This window comes from Rhinopithecus bieti, unplaced genomic scaffold (assembly GCF_001698545.2).
Source record: "Rhinopithecus bieti isolate Rb0 unplaced genomic scaffold, ASM169854v2 scaffold_3527, whole genome shotgun sequence".
NCBI classification, from domain to species: Eukaryota; Metazoa; Chordata; class Mammalia; order Primates; family Cercopithecidae; genus Rhinopithecus; species Rhinopithecus bieti.
The window spans coordinates 3,179,597-3,205,049 of record NW_016804488.1 but is presented as its reverse complement, the minus strand read 5'-3'; the positions used below and the strand labels follow the sequence as shown (position 1 = coordinate 3,205,049).

At 43.6% G+C, this 25,453-nt stretch overlaps 1 protein-coding gene across 5 annotated transcripts in view; it reads left to right on the top strand.

Moving 5' to 3' along the window:
• Positions 1 to 25,453, top strand: part of GRB10 (growth factor receptor bound protein 10) — a 171,266-nt gene that overhangs the window by 43,013 nt on the left and 102,800 nt on the right. For 3 of the 5 annotated variants that reach the window (XM_017868596.1, XM_017868598.1, XM_017868597.1), the window contains one exon: positions 12,320 to 12,407. In XM_017868596.1, the coding sequence (XP_017724085.1) occupies positions 12,320 to 12,407 (88 nt within the window). Of the gene's footprint in view, positions 1 to 10,920; positions 11,105 to 12,319; positions 12,408 to 25,453 lie in introns of all 5 variants that reach the window. The other 2 variants (XM_017868599.1, XM_017868601.1) reach the window with 1 other exon arrangement.

The window sequence follows — 25,453 nt, the reverse complement described above, 5'->3', positions numbered from 1 at the left end:
TGAGCCCTGAGATCTGTGCTGTTTATTCATTTTTATGAATAAAACGAGCTTTATCCAAAACCTCTGGGGAGCATCACCTTGAATCGCCGTTCTCTTGCCCTGCCAGCCCAGCCCTTCTGCTTGCACCTGGAAGCTGCTCCATGCCCTTCCCTGCTCCAGATCACACCTGCCTTTCAAAGGGCTGCCACACCTGGGAGCCCCAGGCTGGAGCTCCAGGCCAGACCTAGCTTACCTCATTCCGCCTCCAAATTCTTGGCATCGGCTGCCATTTACCCTTGGCCCCCTGCCCTCTGCCTGTGGGAGGGACTTAGAAATGAGGAAAAGCCACCACCAAGGATTACATCATATCAAACCCTGGGGCCTTTTCCTGGTCAGCCAGGACAATGAGAGTTATTTCCAAATTCTGAGATTATTGTTGAGAAAGTTCAAGGAAGAGATTTCTTTCTTCCTTCTGCTCATGGGGGAGAGTGTGGGTGCGTCATGTGCTTCCTACAGCCCTGATCTGCTATGAAGGCAACCCTGGCTCTGTTGATCACTCTCACAGCTGCACATGGTTTGCTTCTCTGGTTTTAGTGTAGAGGTTGCGGGTGTTGTGGGACCCAGAGAGAAAACGAGAAGCTTGAAGTGGAAGAAGTTGGGCTCAGTGCAATTGTGCTGGGCTTTGTGCACCCCACCTGGGAGCTCAGGAGGGCTCAGGATTGCGCTCCCTGTTTTTTGTTTTTTGTTTTTTGTTTTTTTTTTGAGACGGAGTCTTGCTCTGTCGCCCAGGCTGGAGTGCAGTGGCCAGATCTCAGCTCACTGCAACCTCTGCCTCCCTGGTTCAAGAGACTCTCCTGCCTCAGTCCCCCGAGTAGCTGGGACTACAGGCGCCCGCCACCTCACCTGGCTAGTTTTTTGTATTTTTTTTAGTAGGTATGGGGTTTCACCGTGTTAGCCAGGATGGTCTTGATCTCCTGACCTCGTGATCCGTCCGCCTCAGCCTCCCAAAGTGCTGGGATTACAGGTGTGTGCCACCGTGCCCGGCCATGCACTCCCTGTTTTAGACAAGGAAATTGAAGGTCAGAGATGGTAAGGGGTTGTCCCCACAGCGAGTGCACCAAAAAGCTCTGCTCTCCTTAGCGTGCCACGCTACCTTTTGATAATTAGGTCTTGTTTTACTCGGTCCTTTTTATCTGGGGTCTGGGTGTGTACGTGTGGATGGGTGTGCGCATGATAGAGCTGGGTAGCTGTGGGTTCTCTTTGCCTCCTGAAGGGATTTGGCATGTTGGTGACATTTTGACCTGGTCCTTTGAGGCCTCCTAAAGCTTAGCGTATGCATTGATTCTCTGTGATCCACAAGGGGAACGTGACAGGACTAGGAAATATTCAGGGAGGGAAGCCTGGAATCTCTCCCACTTTCCCAGAGCTTTGAATCGTGGTTGGCTAGAATACCCTGGGGCCAGGAATGAAACATGTTTTATTCCGTGTGGAGGTTTGTTGTTTGTTTTCAAGTTGTATTTATTTGTTTACTTATTTTTTTGAGATGGAATCTCTCTCTGTCCCCCAGGCTGGAATGCAGTGGCGCCATCTCGGCTCACTGCAAGCTCCGCCTCCCAGGTTTACGCCCTTCTCCTGCCTCAGCCTCCTGACTAGCTGGGACTACAGGCATCCACCCCCATGCCCGGCTAATTTTTTGTATTTTTAGTAGAGATGGGGTTTCACTGTGTTAGCCAGGATGGTCTCGATTTCCTGACCTCGTGATCCGCCCACCTTGGCCTCCCAAAGTGCTGGGATTACAGGCGTGAGCCACCACGCCCAGCCTCAAGTTATATTTAAAGTATGTAAATACAGTTTGACTGTAACTTACATTGTCACTGGTCCTCTTGTAGTACTTTAAAGATTGTGTTGTCAGCATTATTAGGTGGGTAGTTTAGAGATTCTGATCTTCTAATTTCTCAGACTGTTAAGTTACTGTAGAATTTGTGGTCGATTAAGGTACTGCTACATGTTGACTATTCTAACAAATTAATATTATGTTAATACATGTGGATATTTTGGTGTCTGAATAGTTGCCTTTTTGTTAAAGTTGGGGATGGAGGAAGTGGTGGGGAGGGGTGAAGGTAGGGGAGGAAGAGGTAGAGATGATGGTACAGGTGGTGGTGGAGGGGGAGGAGGAAATAGAGATAATGAAGAGTGTGGAGGTGGATGTGATGGTAGCAATGGAGGTGTTCGAGGTGTAAGAGGTGAAGGGTGGTGGGAAGGAGTAGAGGTGATGGAATGGGTAGAAGTGGTGGTGAAGGGGTAGGTAGTGGAGGAGGAGGAGCTGGAGGTGAAGGTGGAGGTGGTAGAGGAGGTGGAGGTGGAGGTGATGTTGGAGATGGTGGAAGTGATGGTGGAGGTGAGGATAGAGATGGTGGAGGGTGGTGGTGGCAGCGAGGTGGAAGTGATGGTGAGAGGTGGAGTTGAGGCCCATGGAGGAGGTTGAGCGTGGATTTGATAAGTAGAGGGTGGCAGTGATGGGAGATGGTGGAAACTGATGGTGGCAGGAGGTGGAGATGATGGAATCGAGGAGGCTGAGGGATAAGGTAGCCAGAGGAGGTGGAGGTGATGGTGAGAGGCTAGAAGTGATGGTGATGGTGGAGATGGTAGAGGAGATGGTTGAAGTGCTGGCGGTGATGATGGAGTTGGTAGTGAAATGATGGTAGGGATGGTAGAGGAGATGGAGGTGGCGGTGCAGGAGGTGGAGAAGGTAGAGGAGGAGATGATGTGACAGTGGAGGTGATGGAGATGGAAGGAGGTGGTGGGAAGGGGTGAAGTGCTGGTGCAAATGTTTGGAGGGGTGGTAGTGACGGTGGAGGAGGAGGAGGCAGTGGCAGCAGGGCCAGTAGTGGCAGTAGTAAAAATAGCAGCTGAGATGTACTGAGCCGTGCTTTCCATGCGTGATCACACTAAATCTTCAATAGTCCTTGGAGGTTATAATCACACAGGGTGGTTTAATGTCTTCCCCAAGGTCATGTAGCTACGCTTCTGTAGAAATTCTAGAGCTAGTGCTGTCCCCCTTTCGGCCAAAATGCCTCATTGATGTGGGAATACCGGATCCAAAAACAGGAACAAAACTGACTTGGCAAAGGCATTTTATTTTGGGAAAACCATTTGTCAAGATTGACAGGCTCTGGGCAGGAGGTTTCTTTGTAGGGTGATGGAAATGTTCTAAAATTAGATTGTGGCGATGGTTGTACAGATCCTTAATTATACTAACATTCATTGGTTTGTATGCTTCCAACAGATGAAATTTATGTTATGTAATTTATATCTCCATAGAGCTGTTTTAAAATGTAAATGACTGATAGACTCCTCCCCTTGTGAATAACCAGAATTGATGTTTCTGTGCTGAACACTGCAGAGTGGGTGGTTAAAGTGAGGCAGCTCATGCACTACTTTTGCTTTTAATTCAAGAATTGCTGCACTTGGAGGTAGTTCTGTGGAAATAAGTGCCTGAATATGGAGTACAAGCCACTGATCTGTGTCTTTTTAGGCTATATGATTTTAGTGAAAATGCGATCATTTTTTATGTGGTGGCATTTTCACTGCCAGGCCAGGCATTCTTACCATGTGGGAGAAAAGTTTTTTTGTACTCTGACCAGGGCTTATCCAGATATTTTCATGTCGGGCTCCGCAGCCTATATGAATACAATTGTAAGCAAAGAGCATCGCCCTTGTTCCTTGATACAAGACACCTGGCTTGCTGAGTTTTCTTTTTCCCCATCTCAGGCTTTTGGAAGCAGCTCTTGTTTTGGTTTAAGGGTCAGTTTGACTGAAATCTCTGCTTAAAAACCTCTTGCTCCCTTTCCTCTTGCATAGACATGAAGTGTAATATCAAAACAGGCAGTGTCATTTTGGGTGAGAAAAGTGGCTCCGGCTTATTTATTATGAGGGTTATTTCCATTTGAGGGACTAGTTTTGCACACCTTGCAACTGGCAGAGTTGGAGTGCTGATACTGCAGCTTTTACCAAGTTCACTAATGTTTTAGGAATTTTTTTTTCAGCCTTTTTCAGCCTTGTAGAGTTTCTGCATGTATTAGGAATTCTCTGAGTGACAGATTATGTAGTTACCCATGGCTCAGTTGTTAAGGACATGTTCTCTGATTCAGCCCCAATGGGTCTCACACGCACGGTTATGAGATGTGATTTGCTGGGCAAGCTGCTGTCCTCCTTTGTCCTCATCTGTAGGGATGAGGTAACAACAGTACCCATCAGAGACAGGATTTAAGTGGGAATGTGTGTAAACTGTCTAGCACTGTACCTGGTACCCAGGAACTGTAATATTAGTAGAAACCCTGCCATTTTTACATTAATATTTAATAAAAGTGTGATTATATGGGTGAGGGAGGGTAGTTGTGGAATCTGTAACTACACTGTATCTGACGGCTTGTGTATTCAGAGTTCTAGAACAGGCATATGTGCAGTTGGTAGAGAGGGTATCAGGCGTTGGAAGGGAGCTAATGAGCTGGGTGATGCCTCCATTTTGAAAATGCAGGTAACACAGGTAGTCAGTCTTCACTCGGGCTGTGATAGCTTAATGGGCTTGTGGTTTGAAACATTTTCCTTCTTTAAGTGCATCCTGTGTGAAATGACAAACCCCATCCCTGTTGCATTTCACATGTTCATCTGCAGACTCAACACCCTTGGGTGGACTCCAGCAATGTGCCTCACCTGTCTCAGCTGATGTCCCTGGCTGAGCAGGAGGGGTTTGGGAAACTGCCTGCAGGAAGGCCCCGGGGAGCTCTGAGACCCGGACGGCTGGTCATGTAGGATTGTGTCTTCTCCTTTGCCTTTGCACCAAAAATCTGAGGGCAGCTGCAGGAGAGGGTTGCAGGGGGGCGCTGGGAGATCCCCTTTTAATTGCACCCTCGGGAGCAGTTATCCACTGTTCTCATCCGTTACCTTTTTTTTTTTTTTTTTTTTTTAATTTGGTTGGTTGTTTTTGCATACCTGTAGTGTTTAAAGTTGATCCCTGTTAAACCTGTAGGTTTTGATCGGGCATTCTCCCAGGTGGAAGACATTTCGAGTCCCTGTCATTCTGTTCTCTGTGGCATTGGTCTTTGTTTACCTTAGTGGAGTTATTAAGTGTGCCTTCTGTGCCGTTCTCCGGGTTCTGAAAATATTGTGCACAGGGCAAGCTGAGGACACAGCCACGTGATACTCACTGTAGAGAGAGGGAGAGCGAGACCTCCTACGCAGGCTGCCAGTCCTGTGTTCAGTAGTAAGGTCAGTGCCCGCTGTCTACCGAACACTCAGTACCTTTAGTTGCTGGGCAAGCCCTTTATTTGTTATTTTAATTTGAACCTCAGAAGTGACCTATGAAGTGGCCATTCTGCCTCAGGAATGTGTGGAGATAACCCCAAAGGTGAGACAGTTGCCCTGAGTTCCAGGACTAACCAGCATGTGGGGCCTGGGATCTGAGCCAGTGTCCCGCCTGCTGTGCAGTCCTTCCATTTGTCACCTGCAGTGCCCGCTGCACTGATGATGGCATGCCTCTCATCCAGTTTTCCCGCTGCCCCTCCAGCTGTGTGTTGCTCCCGCTTTTTAGATAAGAAAACTACCTGAATCGTCCAGTGAACAACATCCCCTGGTTCTCTGGGGCTGGTTCCTCTTGTGCATCTTGTAGTGTTTAGTTGGCACCCAGCAGAAGCAAGAGTGCATTTGATGCTCTAGTTGAAACGGAATGCCAGTAACTGGTGGAAGGGGCTGCTTCTCCTCTGTTTTGTGCCTAGGCTACCTCATGATGCTTTTTGCTGAAGCCTGGGCTTTGAAAGGTGGGTGGTGGAACATTCTTGTCCCTCCATCCTCACAGAGAGGCAGAGGCATCCCTGCCCCAGATCTTGGGGCGAGGCTGGGCTGTGTGCTGGGGTTGTGAGGATGAGTCAAGGATGCCCATTTCTAGGGAGAGGGTAGGCACCAATCCATTGGCCCTTGTTACTTCCTGCTTGGAATTAAAGCAGGGCTTCAGGGTAAGGTACGAGGAGGCAGACTTTTCGTTGGGGTTGTCAGAGAAAGTGCCCAAAGGACGAGCCTTGAGGATGGGTTGATGGGGTGTGCATGGTGGGTGGGGTAGAGAACATTCTACATAGTGAGCATCCAGGGCTGAGTGCTGTGAGAGGCACACAGCAGTCGCTTTGGAGTCAAGGAAAACCAACTGGATTGGTGGCTCCTAGAGTGCCATGGAGGTATGTGCCACGTTACATTAGGAAGGGCGGTTCACACATAGACACCCGGGTCCCCTTCTGCGGGCCTGACTTAGGTCTGGCTGGGGCCTGGGAGCCTGCATTTCTACCGTGTTCTCCCAGGTGAGGACCAGCCACACCAGGCCACCTGGTACCCTAATAGGCATGCCCACAGAGTCCACAAGAAGCTCACCATTTTCTTCCTCCCACGAGTCACTTTTTTTTTTTGCTATATGAATCAACCTAAATGTCCATCAGTGACAGACTGGGTTACGAGTCACTTTTTATGTGTACTCTTTGAAACCTCTGGCCCTTCATCTGCAGAGTGAGGGAAGTAAAGCCACCTGCCTCTGTCAGCCAGGGTGTTGGCAGTCTGCAGTGGGCACCCTCTGGAGGGCGTGGGTTGGGGGTAGGGAGCAAAAGGAAAAAAAAAGAGTTTAATGGAGGGATCTGGAGAAAGCAGCTGAGTTGTGGTTCCCAGCCTGGGCCAGCAAGGAGCCTGAGGGAGTGAGGCCAGGGGGCATTTGTGCAACCCCCAGAGTGTGGCTTACGGAAGGAACAGCCCAGCTGGCCTCCCGGGCTGTGTTCCTGCCTGGCCTGGCTCCATCGGCCGCCCACCACTGGGGGCCAGCAGACCAGCTATTGGTCGATGCAGCTGAGGCAGACTCATGCCCGGCACAGGACAGAGGAGCAGACAGAAACCATTCTCCTCACCCACTGGAGGGCTCTGTTACAGGAGATGGCTCAGCAAAGGGCCTGGGACTAGGTCACCCCAGGAGAGGGAGGGCTTCTCCTTTTCATCTTTATGAAGGTGGTGTTTCTGCCCTGATCTGCTCTATGGGCTTATTCTGACTTTGGCAAGTTTTTCTAAAGCATGTGGATTGGGAAAGTTCAGCATTAGTGAAGTGACCTGTGGGACTTTAATTAAGGAGCTTGGCTGCCCTCTCCCATCCTTCCACCTTCCCCTAGAGGTAGAGAGCATAGTGATTAAGGGCTCTGAGTAAAAAGCAGACTCACAGCTGGGCGCTGTGGCTCACACCTGTAATCCCGGCACTTCGGGAGGCCAAGGCGGGTGGATCACAAAGTCAGGAGATCGAGACCATCTTGGCCAACATGGTGAAACCCCATCTCGACTAAAATACATAAAATTAGCCGGGCGTGGTGGTGCGCACCTGTAGTCCCAGCTACCCGGGAGGCTGAGGCAGGGGAATCGGTTGAACCTGGGAGGCGGAGATTGCGGTGAGCCGAGATCACGCCACTGCACTCCAGTCTGGTGACAGAGCGAGACTCTGTCTCAAAATAATTTTAAAAAGCGAACTCACAGGGCCTCCCGCATTCCCTTCCCAGTCCTTCCCCCAGTGGGCTAGGCTGGGAAACAGACACACAGACAAACAAAAACTAAACCTGGAGAGGAAACCAAGCTAACACAACGATAAACCTTTTATTCTTGTCCCTGTGTTCATTGCCTTGCACCTGGCAAAGTGCCACTGTTTGCCTCTGAATGGTGGGTAGACATTTGCCCCTGACCTTCCAGCTCTGCCAGGATGATCTTTTTAGTGCGACGGTGGCTAACTTTTTACCTGCTGCCTTTTGTGTTTTGGCTTTATTTTACAATCACCGTCATTTGTCATACTATGAAATCTTTCTTGGCTTCTCAAGAGAATAGACTTCATGTCTGAAGTGTCTATCTGTTGAATTAAAGAAGGTACGTTTTTTTTTTTGACCTTGGAATTTCATAAACAAATGAGCCACTTGTTGAAATTTTGTTCTTACTGCCATAATTTGTCATTCAGGCCTGTCAGATTTTTAACAGTGCTTGAGGCATGGAGTTGCAAGATAAAATATAGTATCCCCAGTTAAATTACAGATAAGCTACAAATACATTTTAAGGGTAAGTCTCATGAAATATTGTGACATACTTATACCAAAAAAGTATTAATTATTAATCTGAAATTCAAATTTAATTAGACATCCTGTATTTGTATTTGCTAAATCTGGTGACACTATTTAGACAAGGTTGCCTTAAATTAGGTTTGCAAGTTACTTGTCTTCTAAGTAGATGTCTCAGTTGGCACTTAAAACAGGAGGTCTCGGGCAAAGCAGTCATCTGATGGAGGAATGGGCCGCGCACCTCACAGTGCACAGGAAACACCCAACGGGCTTGTTAACCTGCAGGGCCTTGCTCCTTGCAGGACAGGCCTGGAGCAGGGCTGTGCAGGCCCTGGGTGATCTGGAGGCTAGTCCCACCCACCCTTTGAAATAGGTGGGGTAGCATATCTTCTGGATATAGTCTGTCAGTGTTTGTGGGATCAACCCAATAGCAACATTTGTATTAGCAGTGTGTAGTAATTATTCACATACATAGCAGTAAATATTTCAGATGAGATGTTTTAATAATTTAAGCAAACTTTGAAGTATTTTGATGTTTGCGTGGAAGAAAATGACTAAGGAATTCATATAAAAGAAGCAAGAGAGGAAATGTTCTGCTGATGAGAAAACACGTTGGCAGGCTGTGAGAGTGGAAAATGTGGGATTGCTGGCCCGGGAGCGGGCAGCTCTGTAGAACCGGCGAGGAGGTGGCTGAGAAACACTTGGATGTGTGTAAGGTTATAACATGTGAGCAGGGTGACCTCCCTAATCAGACAAAAGGAAGGCTTGGGTGCTAAGTGGGCCTGGTAGAACTGGTCAGCCACTTTTGGGGGGAAGGAGTCATTGTATTTTCTCCCCTTTTACTATCCCCCAAATAATGTCAAATAAATCCCCCAAATAAATGTCAGGAAGAGGAAAGAATAATACATCAAGTCAGAAGAGAAATCAGAGTAAAACACAAATGCAGGTTTTTCAGTTTTCTTAATAGAGGCTGAAAATGATTTTCAAGGTTAAATGATGAGCCAAAAAGGTAAGGTCAGTGAACTTGACTACATTAAATTACACTTTTAAGAATCAAAAGTGCAATTAAAGTTTTAAATTAAATTTAATTAAATTTAAATAATTAAATTTAAAGACAAGCAAAGTGGGAAAAACATTTGCTACAAATGTGAATGAACTTACTTGCCTACTGTGTAAAAAGCTCGTCATGGGAGAAGTGGAAGCAAGTCTGTGTTCAGTGACAGTGGGCTGGGAGGCCTGCGGGCCACCAGGGATGGGTGCTCACCCAGGGCTCAGCCTGGCTTGATGTTTTCCATCATAAACAGATGAGCGGATTGACTCAGAGAATCCAGGTAACTGACCCCAAGCCCTTAGCTGATGAGTGTCAGGTTTGTGGTTCATTCATGGACATTTTTTACTGGGAACCCCTTGTGCCCTCAGGATCTAGTCTAGCTGACCTGCTAAAGGATAGCCCAAAAGAAGAAATACAAAGGTCTAATTCGCTTATGAAAAATATTCAACCTCAGCATTATAGACCTGCATGTTAAAACCACAGGGTGGGGCCACTGCTTACCTCTGGAATTAGCCAGAAAAAAATTCCAGAAAAATAAACAGTCACTGGCTGGCTTGGGTGTTATGAAACAGGCGGTTTGCCTTCCCTCCGGGTGGAAGGGTGAGTGTGTGAAGAAGAGTTTGACTGTGTGTATCTAGAATCTTAAAAAAGTGCACATGGCCTCTGGCCTAGTCCTTCTACTTCTAGGGATCCTAAGCAAATAATCAGAAATGTGGACAAAGTTTTGTGCTCGAAGGTGTTTATTTGATCATTATTTATGCTGTCTGAAAGCTGAAAACAACTGCAGAGTGTCTACTAGAGTAGTTTAGAATATGAAAAAAAAAATGATATTTACCAAAGTTTTAAAATAGTTGAAGACAGGGACAGGAAAACACATAATTATTTACACAATCTGATTTCAACCGTGTCTAGTTATGTACAACAAAGGTGCAAAGACCACGGGAATGCTGTTATCCCACTGTTGTAGGATTTAGGCTAATTTTATATCTACTCTAGGTTAGATATTTATATAAAAATTTTCTTTGCGTGGATTGTTGTAAAATTCAGAAAAGAGGAAAAATATTTCTCTCAGATGCTAAAGAGCAGACTGGGTGGGAAATGTTGGCCATGGAATGGCAGAAAACTAGATGGGAGATGGCTGAACTTGAGGGTCTGAGCTGGGAGGTACCACCCTCTCGGATAGCCAGGGGAGCCCAGCTCCCTCCTCAGTGCCTCTTGTGGGGGTTCTTGGGGACCTTGCCATTTCCTCCCAGACACTGTGTGCTCCAAACAGCCCTTCCCGTCTTTCTTAGTCAAAAGCTTACATTTCCAACAACCTGTATGTTCATCAGTGGGATATTGGTGAAAAGAATTACACTACACATCTACTTGGTGGGGTACACTACAGTGCCGATGAAGATGATGATTTTTGGCCTGAAAAATTTCAAAAATGATATTAAAACACAATATGTGGAAGATAATTATGATTCAGTGTTTATCAGGATCATTCGTAATCCCCATGTGACTCAAAGAGTATACATGTTCTCTACAAATAATCCAAACATTGCATAGATGCACATGGTAATTTTTGGTTTTGTTATTCTGATAAAAAGAGAGGTTCCATTTTAATTTTTTGTTCATTTTTTAGCATACAAAATACAAATTTTATACTTAGTAAGTTTTACATCTGTGATTAAAAAATGAAAAGAAAACTGTTTCTTTTGAAAGGGGAAAAAGAGAGAAGCTGGTGAAAATGTCTCCCTTAGGGCTTTGTTCGTTTTATTTTGTTTTCTCCAGATATTCTGGAGGAAGGCGTGAACGCGACTTTGCCTCCCAGGGAACAAGCATCCTCCTTCTAAATGGTAGATGTGGGTGAGCTGACCCTGCTGGAGTCTGTCCCCTGGGCTGCCCTCTGCCTCCCCACATTGTGAGTGGTCCGTGAAGCACAGCGTTGACCAAACCTAAACCTGTTTGCTCCCAGGTCAGTGTGCACGCAGCAGAGAAGTGAGCATCCATCCCATTTCATGCGTGAGCAAGGAGGGCTCTGGGCGGAGAAGCCGCTTGCTGGGAAACATTCAGGCAGAAATTAAGAGTCACATTCCCAAGACCTGCTGCTTGGTCACCTTGTTGAAATCAACGTGCCTTTTGAGTTTCTTGGGCAGTTTGGGCACTGTAGAGCGGTGGGAAGGAGTGTGGACTCTGTAACTCAAGACCCAGAGCAGCCGGGACCCACTGGGTGATGAGGGTTGTGAGGGTAACTCACCTTCCCATGCCTCAGTGGCTGCCTCTGTGGCAGGAGCCCCGCTTGGCAGAGGGAGCTGTGTGTGCATGTTGGCTGTCGCCAGCACCTTGCATGCTGGATGTTTCACGTGCTTCAGTTTTCAATTCGGAAAGTCTCTTTTGCATGAATAGGAGGGAATTTGCTGAAGTCAACTATGATATTTGTGACAATGTACTAATATTGATAGTAGTTTTGGTGCACATCTTATACTTTTGGCGCAGTTCAGACCTTTCTAATTACAGTAGTAGTACATATGCATCATAAAGATTTCAAAGATTTTATAAATCTATAAGAGAAAACGGACATCTCTCCACCCCAAGTTAGTCACCGATAATATTTCTTTCCCCACATTTGAATGTATCGTTCATTGGCTTCTGGTCCCATGCAGGTGTGTTTCTAGAATTGTGGGCTTAGGATCATAATATTGCTGTTTTACATTTTGCCTAAAAGTGTTGTTCTCACACTAATGTCTAAAAAGATGCCACCGAGCTCCTTAACATTTTGTGGAGGGAACCACTTATAAAACACTCTCTAGATGTTTCTGTCCCAGGTAACAGAATGCCCAGCACTTGATTACCTGTAGTTTTTACAGAAATGCATGTGTTCCGTGGAATGTTAATTATTTGTATTCACTGCCTAAATGGAGCAATTGGCAATAATTCTCTTTGAATTGCTATTCAGGGAAAGCTATTTAAGCCCAAACACAGGAGTAACTTTTAACTCCGTTGCCGAACAGCTTGCACCTTTTCACGATTAGCTTCCCTTATGCAGTCTATTTTCAACAACTGTCACTGAAAAAGGAAAAAGTAAGTAAGTGGAAAGGAAGAAAGGAAATGCTGGGAAAGCTGGGTGTTGAAAAGTGTGGGATGCTTCTTGTGAACTCACGACTTTTCTGCTGTGGTCCTTTTTTTTTAGGACAAGGTGGAGCAGACACCTCGCAGTCAACAAGACCCGGCAGGACCAGGACTCCCCACACAGTCTGACCGACTCGCGAATCACCAGGGTGAGGAATGAGCAAAACACAGGAACACTCCCAGTTCTAGCAGCTGCAGCAGTGCCAGGACCTGATATTCTAAAACGTTGCTCTTCACACTAATAGATTACGATTCTAACATTGGTTCTTCTTTTCTCATTAAGGACAATGAATTCCAAAATAGAGAAAGATCCTTGGTTCTGATATCTTCATGTGTTTCCTTTCAGTTAGCAAACTTCAGTGAGCTAAACTTCAAGATCAGTTTCATATGAGTTATCAAGGTTTCAGCCAAAAGGCGACTTAATGTCGCCTGTCGAAGGGTACTCCAAGGTGAATCCTCTTGGTTTTGGCATTTTTATATTTCCAATTAAGATGGTTTTGGGTGTATGTACTCTTGGTCTTTCTCTACCTTTCTCTGATTATTTTTGTTTCTTCTATTAATATTTAATTTCCAATGAGGTCATTGTGGGAAGGGAAGGAAAGGGAACTACCTTTAGGAAATTAGACTACTTAGGAAATTAGATCTAATAAATGGAAGCTTTGCTGTAGGATGAGGAGCCTGAGGATGAGATTAAACGAAATGTGCACATGGCACATTGTTTGGCTTATTGGAGAGTTTAGGTACAGTAAATCACAGGTCCTCGAGCTGGTGGGAATGTGAATATTTAGATTTTCTTAAATTACTTAATGAGAAAGGTTGACTATAAAAATAAAAGCTGGGATCTGACCATGAAGTCAAAGCAATGTTTTCTCAGTTGTTAGAAGATTCATAAAAGCTGTCAAGGTTTTCTGTGGCAAGCATAATTTTAGGATCCTCTTTTAGAAAACTTTGAAATGACATGATGTGGGGAAAGGGTACCAATTTGTTAGTATTGACTTCAAAGCTTAAGAAAATTTTAACGTTACATTGTATGCTCACAAATGATCTCACTTAAATGGAAATAATTTAAGCCTTGGTGTTAATGCTCATATAAAAACTTAGGTCAATACTTTAATTAGGAAACCAGAAAAAATTACACTGAAATAATTTTTTAAGGCTTACCTTTTATCCTTTGTCTTTAAATTGTACACTCAAATATTCTACAGATATCAAAGTAGTTCAATTAAGGGACATTTATTTGCAGCACAGAACATGGAGCACATTCCATGTAGAAGGCAGCTGGTTCTCTTCCCTGATGTGGAGTTACACAGTACGCAGTTGAAGCTGAGTTTTGGATGTATCCCCACACCTGAAACAGGGCTTAAAGGAATGGATGAACACATCACTATATTGAACCCCACCTCTGCTCAGCGACTCAGAGGGTTGATACCTTTAAGCACACCGTTGACATTGGCCACCTCTCCATCATTTTACATACACACAGCATGTAAAATGGGAAAGCAGAAAGAACTCAGCCTTGCTCAGACCCAAGCATGTCCACAGATCATTGAATAGCTCTGTCCCCTCAGGGCCGTGGCTCCCAAAGCAGCATGGGTGCTGCTGGCCCGGGTCCCAGGGAATGCAAAGGGCTGCGCTTTCCCTTCTCTGGCAGTGACTGGGGAAGCAGTGCCAGAGCCAGGCCCACCATATCCAGCTGAGAGCTGTGGTGGGGCTCCCCTGTTTTCCAAAGATGCTGGAAAAGGGCTGTTGCCTGGGACAGATTGTAGTGCATGTGGACTCATGGCCAGGCAGCCAGGCAGAGTGGATGCAGCCTTGCAGCCAGAGCTAACCCAAGCAGCCTTCCAGTGCAGTGACGCAGACTGCAACCTTCGCAGTCTTCCATGAGGCAGCAGCTCCAGTCTGTCCCGACTTGACCACTCAGTGGGGAGGGGGAGGCAGGAAAAGAAAAAACAACCCACCTAAAGCGAGTCTGCAAACCAACATTCCAAAAGCACACGAAGCCGTCCCATCCTAAGAAATACAATATAGCTAACAAAACCAAGAGATTACCAATTTAGCCCATATGCAACAAAAAAAAGTGTGACCAAGGCTTTGAAATATGTGTTTATAATGCTCAGACAGATGCATGAAAGAATCATGTCTGTAGGACAAGGCAAGAAACTATGAAACACAACAAGAGGAAATGAGGCGAGACCTGGGCACCCTGGGCAATGCCTGAAGACAATGCAGTGTACTCCCAAGTGCAGGGGGAAAGATAAACATCCATCTAGAATGTTATGCCAACATATTCCTGACTAGGGAAGGCCAAATAAAGCTTTCTCAGGCAAAGATTGAGAAAAAAATGTGTCACTGGCAGTCTTCACTAAAAGAATGATTATTATTTTATTTTTATTTTTTAAGAGACCAGATTTTGCTCTCTCACCCAGGCTGGAGTGTAGCTCATAGCTCACTGCAGCCTTGAACTCCTGGACTCAAGTGATCCTCCAGTCTCAGCCTCCTGAGTACCTGGGACTACAGGTGTGCACCACCACTCCCAGCTAGTTTTAAAATTTTTTGTAGAGATGGGTCATTGCTATGCTTCCCAGGCTTGTCTCGAACCCCTCAGGCTATCCTCCCATGTCGACCACTGGAAGTACTTGGTTTAGATGTGTGAGTTGCAGTGCCTGGCCTAGAAGAATGATTAAAAGTACTTCTTGAGGAAGAAGGAATGTGGATACTAGGGAAACATGGCACATATGGGAAAATAATATGTGATGAATGCTCAATTGTGTATTTAAAAATATTAGGTACATCTAAAGTATTGACTGTAATTACTAAAAGCATGTGCATATAATCTGTAGTTCCCAACCTAGCAGAAAAAGATGTAAGGGAATATATATGAAAAACAACAGCAATAATCAAACAACATCAAGTAGAAAACAGAAGAAAAAACAAGATGTGAAGAGAAAAAAGATATTAAACAAAATACAAAATAAGATAGTAGGAGTAATTCCAAGTCAATTCGTGATAGTGTTAAGCTCAAATTAATAGACACACATACCTCCCTCTACCCAACAGAGACTCTTGATTCTTTTCTAAAACCTGTGTAACTTTTTGAAAAGTTGACTGTATATAGAAAGTTGCACTAAATTTTAAGCAATCTATTTCATGCAAGGCTTGTTCTTTGACCCAGTGTGAATAAATCAGACGTCAACATAAAAAGTTGAAAACAAATCACATAAACATGCATGAGGAAACTTTAAAACACACCCACTCTTATTTTACTTGTGAGTTAGACAGGAAATTGCAATGGAAATATCAATCATTTAGAACCGAATGAAAGTGAACATAGTACAGGTGGAAAGTCGTACAGTGCTGCAAAGGTGGTAAGGCTACATTTCTAAGCTTCAAAAAAACGAAAATTGAAATTACAGAAATGGAATAGAGTAAGTCTAAGGAATGTAGAAGGAATTAATCATAAAAATTAAAGTCAGAAATTGTTGAAATAAAGAGATTACCAATAGGAACAAAATAGGAACAAAATCAAACACCAGTCTTTTCTAAAAACGACCACAACAGCAAACCTCTAGCACAGACACTCAGGAGGGCAAAAGGTGCCCAAGAAAATCATGTTAAGAGCACTTTAGCAAGTTTTAAAAACAACGTCAAGAAAACTGTAAATTTTCTTACTATTAGGCCGGGCGCGGTGGCTCAAGCCTATAATCCCAGCACTTTGGGAGGAAATAGAAATCTGCGGGAAATAGATGATTTGTTGCAAAAATGTAAAAACAAAATGGATTCTTGAAGAAATCGTAATAGAGAAAATAAAATCGTAATAGAGAAACAGCTCTGGAAGAAATGGTAATCAGTACTGTATCTTCAAAAATACTCAAGTGGTTTGCAGATGAGCGATACTAAACTTTCAAGAAACAAACAATTTTTCTTTTCTTTTTTTTTTTTTTTTTTGAGATGGAGTCTTACTCTGTCGCCCAGGCTGGAGTGCAGTGGCGCAGTCTCGGCTCACTGCAAGCTCTGCCACCTGAGTTTATGCCATTCTCCTGCCTCAACCTCCTGAATAGCTGGGACGACAGGTGCCCGCCACCATGCCCGGCTAATTTTTTTTTGTATTTTTTAGTGGAGACAGGGTTTCACTGTGTTAGCCAGGATGGTCTCGATCTCCTGACCTCGTTTAAGTGTGTACACTCTTAAACACAGAGGACAACAGCTTACACAGAGGACAAGAGCTCTCCCATTCATATCATGTTTGTGTATCTTTGAAACAGTACAAGAAATCAAATTTATAATACCATTTTACATTTTAACATGAAACAGAAAGTCTGAGTAAAACACTAATGAACCAAATTCAGTACCTTATCTTAAGTGAAATGTAAATGAAACAAATGTTATGACCAAGTTGGTTTTATTATAATAGTGCAGGGGTGGTTTACTATCATAAAACAGTGAACACACTGAACATGTCAGAATTAAAGGGAAAAGAATAATCATTTCACCTGGCAGAAAAGTTTTTAATACAACTCTCCACTCATTATAATACATAACAAATAATAACAAAGTGTGTACTCAACCAGTACTGAAAAGAAACCTCCTTAACTTGTTAAAGTTTATTTATTAAAAACCTACAGCCTTGCATCATACATAATGGAAAACTGTTAGAGTCGTGTTCATGAACATCTAGAATTAGACAGGGATGCCTGCTGTCACTGGAGGTCTTAGTGTAATAAAAGGAGCAAATGAAGGAACAAAAATGTAAACATTAGAAAAGAAGACTGAAATGTGTGTCTATTTGCAAATAATTATCCAAATAGAAAATTTACACACATGTTAGCACTTTTAAAATGAGCAAGAATTCTCTAAGCAGATATAATGTGAGGTCAACATATAAAATGTAATAGTACTCTTGTATGCCAAGAAAAAACAATTAGGAAATGTAATATAAAAAGAAATCCCACTTATAATATTAACAAACATTAGAAGCTATCCAGGAATATATTCAGGAAGATTACCAGCCATTATAGGATGTTTCAGAGCATAAAAACAACCTGAGTAAGTGGAGAGCTATACTATGATCATGGATCAGGAGACAGAATATAGTGCAGATGTCACATTTTCTCAAGTTTTTCTTTAAGTTTAATGCAGTTGCAGCCAAATTCTTAACAGTTTTGTCACGTATGACTTGAAAAATGTTTCCTAACTTTAATAAGAAAGAGTAAAACTCAAGAATTTGAAGACAAATTTGAAAAACAACAAGGCGTATGGAGGAGTGGTTTGCACTGTCAGATAGCAATCCCACTTATGCGGTATCACAACTAAGAAAGGATGTTATTAGTTCAAGGGCAGAAAATAGACCAAAGGACCAGAGTAGATATCCCATAAAGAGACCCACACGTTTACGGAAACTAACACAGCACAGTGAAGTTGCGGCAAAACAGAGATAACAGGAACCATGACTGTTCACATGGGGTGGCAAGGAATGGAACCCTACTGTGTATTCTACATAATAATTGGTTTCAGGCCAATTAAATAATTAAAAGTGAAGGAACAAAATGCCTTTTATTTATTTGAATGACAAGAATTAATGAATAGTAAGAATCTTTTTTTTTTTTTTGAGATGGAGTCCGCTCGTTGCCCTGGCTGGAGTGAGTGGCCGATCTCAGCCACTGCAAGCTCCGCTCCCAGGTTCGCCATTCTCCTGCCTCAGCCTCCTAGTAGCTGGGACACAGGCCCACCCCTTCGCCCGGCTAGTTTGTATTTTTATAGAGGACGCGGGTCACCCGGTTAGCCAGAATGGTCCTCGACTCCCTGGCGTCGGATCCGCCCGTCTTGGCCTCCCAAAGTGCTGGGATTATAGGCTTCAGCCACCGCGCCCGGCCTAATAGTAAGAATCTTTATTCTCTCAGGCTAAGAAAGACTTTTGTGAATAAGAATTAGCACCACCATAACGGGAAGATGGTAAATTTGAGTGTATTACCATTACAAATTTATATGTAGACATAACAGATGATATTTAACTTGCTGAAAGGCACACTTCAGCCTGGAAGAATAATTTGTAACTTCTTGCTTGTACATACAAAAATGCATGTAACATGAAGAGTATTAGTATCCTATTTATGTAAAAAAAATCCTATAAATAAGAGAAACAATTACATAGAAAAACTGGCGAAGAACATGAGCAGGCAGTTTACAAAAAAGGAAAGCATGGTGTGTTTGTGTCTGATTCTGGACACTCATTTCACAAGAAAAATATGGAAACCAACTGAGCTGGAAATCAAGGAAGCCTGTGCTCTGAGGGCTGTTAGATGGAACAGAAAGGCACAGATCCTTCTTTTAAGTGTGTCCAAGTGCAGAGTGTTCATCCTCCCTCTTGGCGTGTTCACAGCCCTGTGAGTCTGTGCGGAATGGACCTGGGGCTTGCAGCTCCCTGGCACTGGGTACAAAGGCTCCTTCCCACCCGGAGTGTGCGGGGGGCGGTGGTTCAACCCGCAGCACAGCCTACAGGAGTCAGTGCCTTCCCAGCTCTGTGCCTGACACCAAGTTCAACTCTGGGGATTCTTTTTAACGAGATGCTTTGGGAACTATGACCAAATCTAACAAACATACAGTGTGGTTCTTTCCGGCTTCCTTAATTTTCGAGGCATGGTCAGATGCTGCCATCATAGGCCGTGGCTTTACATGGTGTGTTTGATCCAGAGTAGCCTGGATCCTTGCATGGAACCTGATGTTTAGAATAAAAGATTAGCTGTGACTTTCCTTGACCTGTTACTGCTATCTGGCAAAGAGGATTTATTGCTCCTGTTTTATTACCTTGTTCCTAACTAATGTAAGCAGCTTATTTTTGTGTGACAGTTGCTAAAAATGCTTCCCACATTTCTTAGCAGCACACAGCAGGGAGGGATGCACTTTCTTTTGAAGCAGGTGGTTTTGCAACAGCTGGAATTACTTTTGACGATTTTGAAAAAACCTTCATTAAAAATATATAAAACAAAATTAACCATTTTAGTCATTTGTGTAAGTGTACATTAAGTGGCATTGGTCATGTGAACAGTGTTGTGCAACCATCACCATTTATCTATTTCCAAAACTCTTTTATCACCCCAAACAGAAACTCTGTACCCATTAAGCAATAATTCTCCCCAGTCCCTGGTAACCTCTAATCTACTTCCTGCCACTTGATTCGCCTGTTCTTAGTACCTCATGTAAGTGGGACCATACACGATTTGTCCTTTTTGTGACTGGCTTCTTTCACTCAGCATAATGTCTTCAAGGTTCATCCATGTTGTAGCCTGTGCCAGAATTTCCTTCCTTTTTAAGGCCGAATAATATTCCATTGGGTGGATAGACCACGTTTTATTGTGTGGATGGACCACGTTTTATTGTGTGGATGGACCTCATCTATTGAGGGTGGGACACTTGGGTTGCCTCCACCTTGTGGCTACTGGGAATAGTGCTGCTATGAACATTGACATACAAGGGTCTGAGTTCCTGCTTTCAAATCCTTGGGGGTATATATCTTGAAGTGGAATTGCTGGATTTTAGGGTAATGCTATATTTAATTTTTTCCTCAACAATATTTTTGAGATGTGAAGTTTTATTTTTAGAAGCTTGGCCTTTCGGTTTTAGGCAAATTTTGTCTGATTGTTGTTACTGCTCATAACCCAAGCTGAGATTCCTGGCCATGCCTCTCACCAGGAACACAATTGAGTAAAGATGCCTAAAGGGTTGAAAAAGAGATGTTGAAGTCTGTGTACAAAAGTAGATAGAGTTGTAGAGAGCTCCCAAAGGCTCATGAGCTTAGTGGGCCCTGTGGTGCAGCAGTAACAGCCTGAGAGGCTGCCAGTGAACGCTGGTTTCATTTGAAACTCTGCTCTCTTGTGTACTGAGCCTCAGTTTCCTTGTCTATAACATGGGATAACAGTGCCTTCTTTATGAAGTTGTTGTGAGAACTGGAAAGGTGCGTCTGTAAAGCACAGGATATGTCTTCCATAGTGCGCCCTCTTTAAGAAGTAGCTCTTGCTGGAGAGTGCAAAGAAGTGGGTCTAATTCTGGAAGGCGGTTTGCTGCTGTCTAACAAAAGCCTTGCAAAGGTCATACATTTAAGTTCATCAATTCCAGGAATTTATTTCAGTGATGTGTGCATGTGTGTGCATGTATATCCATTTCAGTTAAATCAATAGCATATTCCCCTAGAATAAAGGAAATAACGAAAGACAAGACTGATCAGATAAACATAACATACACTGATGATAGACTATTATTCTGTCTTAAAATATTTTAAATATCTAGTAACTTGAGAAAATGCTCAGATTTTCAGGGAAACGGGTTACAATACTGTGTGGTCCCAGTTTTGTAGAAAGAGGAAATAAGAGCACAATATATGTTTTATATAATGATGTTTAATTTGGGTGGTGGGTTTATGGGTGATTTTTATTCACCTTGTAATATTGTGCATTTTAAAATTTTGAACAAACGTAACAATATTTCACAATGAAAATAAAATGTTGTTATTAATTGTTTTATTTAAAATACAATGACAGAACTTTGAATGTTTATTATCTAAACCTATAGCAGACAGGAAGGAATAAAAGCCCCTAGAAATTCCTGTAAGTTCACCTCAGTAAGAGGTGGTTTTGGCAGCGGTATAGTGTTGGAAGAGAAGAGGCCAGCAAAAGGAGCCATTAGAACTCAAAGAGTCCAGCAGGGTAAGTCCATTTACCTAGGAGCAAATAGCATTACATCTCATTAGCCCAGTGGACATCAATCATGCTCAGAGAGAGGACTGAAGTCACTAAGTAAAGGTTGCATTATATTCTTTACCCCCTGCTTAAGAAAGAAGGCAGCCAAGAAGATGACGTACGATATGTACAAGAGGGAAAATGAAAATAGGTCCTCTTGCTGGAAGGTGTGTTATTCTCACTCCCTAGAAAACTTACTGATCCAGGATAATGCCTGCCTCAAAGGTTTTGCAGTTGTCAAGAGGTAGGGTGTTTTTTTATCAGTAATGTGTGATTTTGATGTTGATACATCAGCCTGGAGCAATTTGTGGCACCACTAGTTTGAAAATGAATAGATGATGAGTTTGAAATTTGAGGAAGTTGACTTATTTCACTCTGAGTATTTTTCTTGATTTATTTCCCAAGAATATTTGCAGACCTTTGAGAATGAGTCAGTGTGTGGGCAGTGGGGAGAAGTCATGGTCTGAGCAGGTGGTGTGGGACCCTGGGAGGATGCAGAGGTATGTCCCAGGCACAGGGAGGGAGAGAGCCTAAAGCTCTCAGGATCTCTCAGGGGCTTCCCTATAGCAGAGAGGTTAGGAGCTGAGAGAGGGAAGGAAGACATGCATTGTCAAGTTTTTAGAGATTGACAGTCTACCTGCTATCGTGGCATTCCTCTTGGGGTGAGGAATGTGTTTTTGTTTTTGGCTTATTTGCAGTTTCTCAATGTGCCTATAATATGATTATTCTTACAATGGAAAAAATATATATAAATTAAACATTTGAAATGAATGATTGTTCCATTACAGTGTACTCACCAAACTGCAGAATTTTCCTACTAACAGGTACTCTGAGACCCCTGAGTTCAGTGCTTGGGGGAGTGTGAGGTCTCATCCCCAGGAAGACAGGCTTCAGTAATCAGTGCCAGCCTGTGAGTAGGGGAGGGATGCGTGGCTGCACGCACCACAGATTCTTCATCCTGTGAGATCTCACCTAGCCTAGTTTGGGTGGAGACAGGATCTGAGAATTTAAGTTAATGGCCAGAGTCGTTCAAGGTCATCCACTCTATTGAGAGATCCACTCTATGAAAGTTTGGCAGAGAGCCCAAAACTCATTTTTAGCATGTCCTTAGTTCCCTCAAATACCCTGTCACAAATTACCCCTAGCCCCCTACTCTTGTATTGTTATCAGTTAGTGGCCTCGTGCTGGGTTGCAGAGTTTCTGTTTTTTGGTGGTGTTTGTTTTGTTTGTTTGTTTGTTTGTTTTCAAGACAGAGTCTCGCTCTGTCGCCCAGGCTGGAGTGCAATGGCGCTATCTTGGATCACTGCAACCTCCATCTCCCTGGTTCAAGCAGTTCTTGTGCTTCAGCCTCCCAAGTAGCTGAGATTACAGACATGCGCCACGACACCTGGCTAATGTTTGTATTTCTAGTGGAAACAGGGTTTCACCATGTTGGCCAGGCTGGTTTCGAACTCCTTACTTCAGGTGATCTGTCTGTGCTGGGATTATAGGCGTGAACCACCGCGCCTGACCAGGATTGCAGAGTTTCTGACCACAGACGAAGTGGTCCCACGTGCCCACTTCCCTCCATTCTCCAGAACAGAAGCCTTGAAGAGTCTGCCCAGCTTTTTTTGTCTTCTACTTGGCCAGACGCACTTTGTTGCTCTGGTTGGCTTTTCTTCTTTGCGGACTGCAACTGCTTGGGTCTCCCTTTCACCTTGGTGGTATAGCTGCTTTAGTCTTGTGGGCAGGGCAGGCTATGGTACTGCCTGAAAGTGGAAGCTGTGCTCTTCCAGCCTCTGTGCCTTCTGTCTCTGTCTTCTCTGCTCCATGTGTACCTCGGGCGCCCCAGTCCCGTGCCTGCAAAGCACGCACATTCATCATGCCTTTGTTCCATCTGGAGAACAGGGCTGTGTGTGTGATTGTCATAGTGAAGACTCCTGAGCTGGAATCAAAACATTTTCCTTGATTGCTGGAGTCATACACTTCCTTGATTGCCCCAGAAAGTGTATGTAGTTCATTCTCTCAGATGGAGACATCCTACACAAACACTTGACTCCTGACTTGAGGAATGTCTTTCAGGCTCTGGAGTTCAGAGGTCCTCTCCATCCCATTACGGCTGTTTTCTGACTTTAGTTTCTTTAGTTTCTTCTCTTGGTTTTCTTTAAGCCAGAAATACTGGTTATAGGCATGCAGCTTTAATTTGTAGCAATGTATTTGGTGCAGTGCTTTCCTTTCTAGTAATAGTGGAAGTATAGAAAAAAGATGGGAGGATGGACTATTTCAGAAGCACCAATTTCTCAGTGGAGAGACTGTCAAGAGGAAAAGACCAAAATTAGAAAAGAATGCCAGTTATTAGAGAAGGTAAACTAGATCAAGAAAATAAATTTTTGGTTTTTTCCTCCGAGAAGCCATTCTGAGCATCATTAGGTGCAGAAGGACACAGCCTGGCTTTGCGCTGGCTGTTTTTGTGTCTTTTGGTCTCTTCCAGCAATGCTCTTTGACTGGGGGTAAGTTAGGAATCACTTTGCACTTTAGAGTCTTCATTTACTTGTACCCATCATGCATAATTATTGGCAAAAATAATGTTGCCGATGACGACTTTGAGGCCTGTGCTAGAACCTCCCTGCATGTCTTATCTTCCTCATCAAAGCTACAGATGGGAAAACTGAGGCTGAGAGGTTTGATAACTTGCCCAGAAGTCACAGACAGGTTAACTCAGTGGTGGGATGGGAATCAAAGCCAAAGTCCATCTCAGGTTTTAATTTAGAGGAGCCACCCTGCACACTCCCGTATGTATAAGCTGCCTGTTGCGAGCATTATTTTATATAGTGTATTTTTCCCTTTCTCCCTAGATCATACATTTTTTGAGGGCAGTACACATGTCTTACTTACTGTGACATATATACTACCTGGTATATACCACAAGGTTCCACACAGACTGCCTGGTCTGAAGTCATACTTCATAGATATTTAATGAATTCCTGAACTCACATGCCATTAATAGACTTGTGGTCTCCAGAAAGGTCCTGAGCTCCTGCCTCTCTCCTCCTTATGGGAAGTTCTGGTAACTCTAGGCAAGCAAAGGTAGAAACCAGTCCCCAGCGCCCTGCCCTCCTGCTGTGCCTTACCATTCATGAGACGTGGGCAGCAGTTTGGATGAGGGCATGATTGATGAAAGAACATGAACTCAAGCAGGAAGACAACATATTGCATCATGATTCCTCTAATGTTCTCTTATCTAGTTCATCTTTTACTATGTTATCCACAAAAAAAACTTCAAGATTTTATTCATTATATATATACGTGTGTGTGTGTGTGTGTGTACACAGTTGTCCCTTGATATCTGCAGGAACCTCCTGTGAATGCCAAAATCCAAGGATGCTCAAAGTCCCTGATAGAAAATGGCATAGTATTTGCGTATAACCCACGCATTTTCTCCCCTATATTTTAAATCATGTCTAGATTACTTATAATACCTAATACAATGTCAATGCTATGGAAATAGTTGTTACACTGCATTGTTTGGAGAATAATGACAAGAGAAAAATCTGTACATGTGCAAGTATACTCTGTTTTTCTTAATATTTTCAATCTTCAATTGGTTAAATCTGTGGATATGGGGAGCTAACTGTATCTATACAAAAGTAACTTTTGTTAGTATCATTTCCTCATGGTGAAACTGTGCTATTTCCGGTGGTAACTTTCTTTTTCTCAAATGCTCAGCATGGTCCTGAAAAGTAGTGAATGATGGTCTCCAGTTGCGCACTGATGCCAAAGTTGGTGATAATTGTGATTTCTGTGACTGCCCCCACCCCAGACACTAAATACCTTCTGTTCGGGTTGAGATGCAGAAAAGCTAGGAGAAAAAAATCATCTATAATCCTTTTCCCACAAAATAACTAATGCCCACATTTTGTTTCTGCCTTATGGAAGTGGACTTATGCCACACCAAATAATAGCATTTGTGCATTTCATTAGTGATTCTTCTACAACCTCCAGTTAAATTATGATAGTACAGTTTATTAGATATGTTGTGATTTCTTACCTTCATCTCTGTTTCTTACATGTTTAAGTGACTTCCCCAGCTATAATAGTAGGTTCCTAACCTATTAAGAACTTATGCTTAGTATTTTAACCCATTGAATCTACCTGTCATATGAGGTAGGCACTGTTATTATCTCCATATTTATAGGGAAACTGAGGAAACTGAAGCCAGAAGTAGGGGAGTTGCCCAGATCACAGCCCTTGAGAGTGGCAGAGCTGGAATTTGAACCCAGGCTGGTGGGCTCTGGCCTCTGAGCATTTCATCCCTCAACTATTCTGCTTCTAGATTATCCCTCCATCCTTATCCAAGTCCACCGGTATTTTCTTTCTTTTTGATTCCTCAGATCATTCAGTGACTCAAACTGAGATTTCAGCTGTAGGGATTGAGTTTTCCTTGGTCTTGAAAGCAGTAGATCGAATCCCTACAGTTGCCCCCGCCC